Source organism: Prenolepis imparis, unplaced genomic scaffold, assembly GCF_030444845.1.
Source record: "Prenolepis imparis isolate NDT839.2.m4 unplaced genomic scaffold, iyPreImpa1.0 SCAF_333, whole genome shotgun sequence".
In the NCBI taxonomy this organism is placed as follows: domain Eukaryota; kingdom Metazoa; phylum Arthropoda; class Insecta; order Hymenoptera; family Formicidae; genus Prenolepis; species Prenolepis imparis.
The window spans coordinates 23,016-31,415 of NW_028141491.1; the positions used below are offsets into that span (position 1 = coordinate 23,016).

General features: G+C 41.2%; 1 protein-coding gene across 1 annotated transcript; it reads left to right on the top strand.

Moving 5' to 3' along the window:
* The first annotated feature begins 207 nt into the window (after positions 1 to 207).
* On the top strand, positions 208 to 1,443 carry LOC145948320 (uncharacterized). The gene has a single exon (XM_083058024.1). The coding sequence runs from the start codon at positions 208 to 210 to the stop codon at positions 1,441 to 1,443; it is 1,236 nt and encodes a 411-aa protein (XP_082914150.1).
* The last annotated feature ends 6,957 nt before the right edge of the window (positions 1,444 to 8,400 follow it).

The window sequence follows — 8,400 nt, forward strand, 5'->3', positions numbered from 1 at the left end:
TGTTCCAGTTTCACGGATATTACTGGCATGGGTGTCCGCGCTGTTTTCAAATTAATCGCGATAAATCGCTTTCGTCGGATCGCGTTGATACAATCGATTTACGATACGAACACACCATCGCAACGACGTTTCGTCTTCGAAGACGGAAATACAGGGTAACGGAGAAATGGGAGTGATTTTGATCGCGAAGTGCGGGAAAATGACGAAATGCGGGGATATTTACAACAACATCCAGCGGTAGAAAACGAACCGTTCGATCCTCGTCAGGCCTTCTACGGTGGACGCACGGGAAATACTGTAACCCGATATGAGATTACAGAGAGCGAGAAAATACAGTACGTGGATGTGTGTTCATTGTATCCGTATGTATTAAAAACAGGCGTCTTCCCGTTTGGACATCCAACAGTATACGTTGGCGAGGAATGCGTAACAATAATTGGAACGGCACCGGGGTATAATTTCGAGTCACTTGAAGGAATCATACGTTGTAAAATACTCCCTCCGCAAGATCTCTTTCATCCTGTATTACCGTATCGGGTACAGGGTAAATTGTTATTCGCGTTATGCCGCACTTGTAGCGAGACATTTTCGCACACCGAGTGCACTCATATTCCTTCCGAGCGCGAATTCGAGGGTACATGGATATCGTGCAAACTACAAAAAGCAATTGAAAAAGGATATTTTGTAACGGGGGTTAGCGAGATATGGCAGTACAATGTCACTCGGTACGATCCTTCTATGCGTCAAGGGGGTTTATTTACCGGTTATATATATACATTTTTACAGTTAAAACAGGAGGCTAGTGGATGGTCGAGCGAATGCGTGGATGAAGATGCTAAAGAGCGTTATCTTCGCGAGTACGAGGAGAGAGAAGGTATCGTTCTTGAAAAGCACAACATCGCACAAAACTCCGGTCTACGCTCGGTCGCAAAACTATGCTTAAATTCTTTCTGGGGAAAATTCGGGCAACGTTCGAATTTACCAAAGACGGAAATTGTTAACACGCAACAACGTTTGATTAATTTACTCGTGAGCCCTCAGTACGAAATAACTGATATATTACCGGTAAACGATGAAGTGATATATGTATCGACTCGATTACGCGAGGAGGCGATCCCACCATCGCATCTTACAAATGTTGTAATAGCAGCTTACACAACGGCTCAAGCGAGATTAAAATTGTATGAATACTTAGTAAAATTAGATAGGCGCGTTTTGTATTATGATACTGATTCTTGTATATATGTAAGCAGCGCTGATCCACACGAGTACGAACCACTCACGGGTAATTTTTTAGACGATATGACTAACGAACTTGAAAAGTATGGGCTCGCTAGTTATATAGAGTCGTTTGTGTCCGGCGGTCCAAAATTTTACGCGTATGTGGTTCGCTCATCAGATGGTCAGATGCACGAAGTTTGCAAAGTGAAGGGTATAACCTAAACTTTGAAAATTCTCGTTTAATTAATTTTAATAGTATTAGGGAATTATTAATACAAAGAGAGTGTGCAGCAGGAAAGAGAGTTAGGAGAAAACGAGGAAAAAGAAATAACTCCAGAAACGTCAATAAATCTGCGATTCAGAGCCATTCGGCGTACAGCGTTTCACGAAATAATAACTCGTGATGAAACAAAAATATGTGCGCCTGTGCTATTAAAACGTAGATTTATTAACAATCATTGTTCCCTCCGTTTGGATATTTAACTGTTTAAAAACGCAATATAATAATTCCACACGATCGCTTCTCTCTTCCACCTTCGCGCGTTTTTCGATTTATACAGCAAAATGTAGATATAATAAAATAGATAAGTAATTGTAAAATTGTCTTGTAAAAATAATATAAATTTTTGAAAAGTAAAGGATATATTATAGTGCAGAATAGAATAGAATATAAATTATGGATATATCTTAATTAGAAAAAATATTTGTAATAACAGAAAAATTTTAATTATATTTAATAAGTGAAAAATTGTAAAATAAAAAATGTGAAATAAAACTTTTTTAATTTTATTATTAGGATTTTAAACGTACAAAGTATTTTTTACAATGTAAGAAGATTAAATAAAATTTTTTCTTAAAATTTGTTTCATTAGAGATTATTTTATCCTTTTTCCTGAAAAACCTTCTTTCCCCGAAAAATTCTCTTAATATAAATTTTACTATTGTTAGATAAAATCGAGCAAAATAAATGTAACCAATAAGGAGAAAAGTAAATAAAATGTAAAATTAAAACATTTATGACTTTATAATTTATTTTTTAAACTAAGTAAATATTTTTCCGTGAAATAAAGTCTAATAATAAAAATACAAATATAAGTGATAGGGCCTTAAGAGCCGAACGCGGATGTTGATGCGTATTCCAACGAAATTTAATTTTTTCGCTGGACTTAAATTAATTGTGCATAGGGCACGAATTTTACTGCTTGGTATACTGCCAAGTCTTGTATGGAATAATCTCATACTTGAGATTTTTATTCTATACATCCCCTCTAACCCCCCTAAACCCCCCTAAAGAATTAAATTTCGTTGGAATACGCATCAACATCCGCGTTCGGCTCTTAAGGCCCTATCACTTATATTTGTATTTATTACGGAAGAGCCTTAATAGTAATTCTTATTGCTAATAATAAAAGTTTCACAAAAGTTCTTTTCATCAAAAAATTATTTACCTCTTCTCGAAAACCTACTTGACTAAAAAAAAAATATTTTTCTTTTAAAAAAAATTATGTTTTTAGTAAAAATCAAAGTACGAATTTTCTTCTCGCGAGATTCTCTCAGTCACGTACGTAGCCTATCATCGTTGTTAGCGCTGGAGATACACGCTGTCGCGAGCATTCTACGAATACGCTAATTAGCAGCGCACCGCGACACGCATTGGCTCGTCAGCTGGCACCGCGCATCGGCTTATCAGCTGGCACGATGCGCACGAGATCGCTAGCGCGAGCATGCGGCCGCCGCGGTGGGGCCTCTGCGGGACGCTAATAAGCTTATTTCCGACTCGAGATATATATTAAAAATATTCAATGCGCGTGCGTATTTTTATACGCGAGTTATTGATATTAAGTTACTTTTTACCTTTTTTATTTATGAACTCACGCGTAAAACCGAGTTCGTTTCGCGAAATGGACGTGCGCTGGAAATATCCCTGGACGTCGATCGTCTGCGGACCTACGGGATGCGGAAAAACGATTTTTGTAAAAACTTTTCTTCGATATTTATCCGCCATGTGCGAAGTTCGATTCGAGAGAATTTTATTTTATTACGCCGAATGGCAAGATGCGTATCAACGTCTGCAATGTGATACGAGTGAAAATAATGAAGAAGAAAAAAACAATGTACACAAGAGCAGCTATGATAATACTTTGCTAAAAATAAAGAAAAATACAATCGAATTTTACGAGGGGTTACCGCGACCGGAAGATTATTCCAACGATCCGCTATCTCAAAAATTAGTGATAATTGACGATCTTATGAGGGAATCGTCATCGTGTGACGCTATCGTCGATCTGTTTACCAAAGGAAGTCATCATAAGAATCTCAGCGTTATACTCATCTCGCAAAATCTTTTCCACCAAGGCCGCGGACAACGCGATATATCTCTCAACGCTAATTATATAGTAATTTTCAAAAATCCGCGCGATCGCGCTCAAATTCGTCATCTCGCTCGTCAAGTATATCCCGACGATCCAAAATTTCTAGAAGAAGCATACCACGACGCTACTTCGCGACCTCATGGGTACTTATTGCTCGATCTGAAACAATCGACTCCAGACGAATATCGATTTCGTACGTGTATCTTTCCCAACGATACGATGCATTACGTGTACGTTCCTCGTAGATCGATCAGTAGAACAGTAACGAAGGACGTATAAAAGGAGAGCGCTTGCACGCGAATCTTTTCAGTTGCACAATTTTAGCATAATGGTAACACGCGGGAAAAGACAACAAAAAAAGACGTCGACGACGTCAAAAAATTCACCCGACACGCGATAAAGATTGCCAGACGTTCCATCGGCGAGAGAAACGCCTGTCTTTTAAAAACTCTATGTTATCTCAAAAAAATCAAAGATCATCGTTCTTACGTTCTGCCGACAATAATCTCATTAAGTGCATTCAAGAGTGTATTTATAATACGCTTGAGGGTAACGTAGAGCTCAAGAATCACGAAAAGACGCGATTAGCCAAGCATAAATCTATTCTTCGGCGCATCGCTCTAAAACGCGACAACTGGAAAACTAAGAGAAATCTACTAGTACAGCGCGGTGGGTTTTTACTCTATCTTATCGCTCCTTTGCTCGGCGCTTTATTATTCCGGTTTATCGGTGAGTGAAAAAAAGCTTGCAAATATTACATCCGGGGTTCGAAAAGAATAAAACAGACCCGTTTGTTCGCTGTACGGAATAATGGAAAGAGCAAAAAAAATGGTGCTGATTTCTACGGAAAATCTCGAAAGAATGCGACAAATGCAGCATCAACAGCTACAACCGGAAATAACAAAAACTACAATAACCCTGGATAACTCGCCGAAGAAAAAAAATACGATATCTGACGGGGAAAACGATAATAATAATAACACCGTACGGACTCCAGGAACCCCCTTATCGCGATTCGACGCGGAAATGTGGCATATTCTTAACCTCGCGACTCCTCTAGATGAAGGCGAAAGATGGAAATTATATAAAGAAGTACTTCAGCGTTATCTTCACTTTGTTCGAGAAGCGAAAAAACGCTTACGTAATGACTCGCGCGAGGATACACATGGTAACGTCGACGACACAAGTAATGTTGACAGCGACGGAGGCGAAGGCGATCAAAATAAAGATATCGATTTGCCCGTTGATGACGACCTTATGGAAATACAATCTCATAGAAATACTTCAATCAGCAGTGATGGTAAAGTGATCTACGCAACAACTGTGTAAGCATACTTTAATTTGCGTCATCCCAAGACGCTCATATACTTTGTACAACTGACTATTTATATTAAATATATTGTGAAACCACAAACGGGAGTGAAATTCCCCCTGACGTTCCCGAGCTTCCTAGTTCTAATTCGGTAACGATCCCTTAACTATCCTGTGCTTCACAAGGGCATAACATAATTTGGTGGCAGCGGTGGGATCTACCGAAGGACCGTCTCATGATAAGGGGTGACAAATACTTCCGAAAATCAGTTGACAAAATCAATCACGAGAACTGTCACAGTTAGTGATAAAACAGTGAACGTACGTAAAGCCGAGAGCCATCGCCGTAAAAACGACGATCAACACCGTGGGACCACCATTGACGAGACAGCACCGCCAAGCTGCAGACCGCCACAGCATCCACGGAACCTGGGACCACCACACTAGCCGCTGACACGAAATACATCGAAAATGCGAGCTGTATTACTGCTGTAAGTGCGAAACTAAATTCTTGTATACTAGACGGGGAAGTAACCCCGCAAACGTAGCAAAAAAATTTAGCGAGATAACCTCATGTCGGCAAGACTCAGAAAACGCGTAACGTTCAGACCTCGGTTCTGGAGCAGGCCTGACCGCTCCCCGGCTCAACCCCGCGTCGTAGACCCCGCACCGGTAGTCGAACCGACAGACCGGAATATTCGTAGTAATTCGCGTTGGAATCTAGGCGCATACTATCCAAACCCCGACACCGAACAAACAGCAGAATACGTGCGACCACCTGACGCCGACAATACAAACGAGGAAGACCGACCCGCGAGCCGCGCATCTAGCAACGGAATTTCAGTAAGAAGAAATTATTCGCCGGTATCCGACGGTAGTATTATAAGCGCGTGCCACGAAAACGAAATGAGACGAAACTCACGCCCACGGAAGCGGAGCGGTCCCCACTGAAGACATAGACAGAGAAATCAATAGACTACGATCTATAATTAATGCCGCCGAGCATGATGCCGACGCCGGACGTCCTGTTTTCAGTCCAAAAAATGACCTACTTGTTGAACTCATACAAGGGCAACGCGAAATGCAGAACGAAATAGACCGATTACGCACCCAGATACGTGACCAGCCCACGAATAACCGAGAGACACAACAAACATCGAACCGACACCAATTAGAAAATGCGCGAGATACAGACCGTTACCTCGACACGACCTATACGTACGGAAGATCAGGAAATGACGTTAGGAACCGACGAAGTCTCCCTTCAAGGTATCTGGCCCTAAAGGAAGCACGCGCCATGATTCCCGAATTCAATGGGACGCCTCATAAACTCAAAAAATTCTTAAATGCATGTACTTACGCCATGAAAAAAATTAACCCCGAGGACGAAGAATCCTTAATTCAAGAGGTCTTATTCACAAAATTAGACGGAAAAGCCATGCAAGACTTTGAAACTCACGATATTCAAACATTCGAAGAATTAAAGGAACAATTAGAGTCATGCTATAAATCCAAACGCAGCACGACGAGCCTACAATTAGAGTTCAATTCACTAAAACAACAACCGAACGAAAGCACACAAGAATTCGGTCAACGCGTCGACCTATTAGCAATGAAACTATACGACTCAATAACTGAGAGAAAGGGCTACATCCCGGAAAATAAATGTGGGATACAGCAAACCATAAAGGAACAAGCACTCATAAATTTCCAAATAGGGTTACGCCATGACCTTAAAATCCTCGCACGGGCGCAACGATTTAAAACTCTACAAGAGGCAATAACCGGCGCCGGCGAAGACGAAAAACTCCTCGAGTCCCCTAGGGCCGCGGATAAGCAAACACACGAATCAAAGTATTCGCAGCACCCGCATGCATCGCGGATTCAATGTCACAAATGCGGAAAAAACGGACACTACGGACGCGACTGCCGCAGTAGCTTCAAGTTCGCGCTCCCATAACCTGAGAAACCATCGCAAGTAAACGCGATCATTAAGTACTGTAATAATTGCAAGAAATCCGGGCACAACCGCAACGAATGTTGGAAATTAAACGAACGACCTAAAATTAGCGGATATAAAAAACAAAACGAAGACCTAAAATCACACCCCAAATATACATGCGAGCAGCGCGAATCGTCAACGAAAACAGAGCACCGACTTCAATAGTGGCAGCGAAGACGAAAGCAAAGACAAGAAAAACCCGCCAAAAAGGGCGCTAGAATACCGCGTCGCACACATAAGAGGCGAACCAGGATTACCTACAGTAACACTACCCATACGCGAAGCAAAACAAGGGAGGGTAAAAATGATGTGCGACTCAGGAGCAACCACTTCATTAATAAAATTAAAGGAATTAAAAGATGATACTTTAATCCATGAAGACGATATTTCACTCACCGGAATAACGGGACACAAGGTACACACCATAGGAAAGCTACAATCAAGATAGGTGACCATAAAATAAAACACGCGTTCTACGTGGTAAAAGACGATATGCCCATCGAAAACGACCGAATCTTAGGATTCGACTTCCTACAAAAACATTCCACCGTCTGCGATTTCGAGAAAGCACAGTTAAGGCTAGGGAAAGGTATCTTAAACCTACGCGACGAAAATAAATAAAATAGGCATAGTTCAAGCAGCAGAAACCGCCCCCGGTATATACATCAGAAATGCGCTAGTAGAACCGATCGACTTCACTTGCCCGATCAGTATGATAAACACGACAGACGAGGAGGTCGAAATAGAAACACCAACAGTGACCATCGAAGAAATCGAACGAGACACTACAACCGGGATAAACGCAATAATTAGCGACAAATTAACCAAGCTAGAAGAACCACGGAAGAACCGCGTTTGCAAATTATTACGAACCGACCATCTAAACTCTAAACGATAAAGAACACAGGGCACTTTTAAATATCTGTGAAGAATACCAAGACATATTTCATGTAGAAGGGGAACCCTTAACGTGCACCACCACAATAGAGCACGAAATAAATACGCGTTGTAATACTTCACCCGTAAATATAAGACCATCAAGAGACACGGTAGTGTCTCGCGCCTAGTTTGGGCGAAGCCGACCCCTTAGAAGCGAGGCACCGTGTATCTTTACGCGAATCGAACAGTTGAGGTAATCATAGATTTCGGATGCTCAATAACGGCTGAAGCGATCGAGTTTTTACTAGTCTTCATCGAAAGATTGAGGTCGAATTAAATAAGGAAAGTGTCTTTATTTTTGCTCTACGTTCATTATAAATGAAGATATCACGATGCAAAGTTTCAATATGAAAAATTTCTTGTAAGAAACGTCCACGTCGTCATCGTTCGCAAGTCCCCAATGTGCGCATGCGCGATTCTTGTACAGTTCCAGCTTTTGGTACAGGGCGCTAGTGCTTCATAATGTTTACCACAGACAGATGTGTGCTTATAGGTTAAATGTTCCGGGATATATATATAACGTGTATGTAATATGTGACATGTGACATAGGTTAA

Excerpts from the sequence above, each read along its gene's own strand:
- LOC145948320 (XM_083058024.1), top strand. The coding sequence starts at position 208 with ATGCGGGGATATTTACAACAACATCCAGCGGTAGAAAACGAACCGTTC.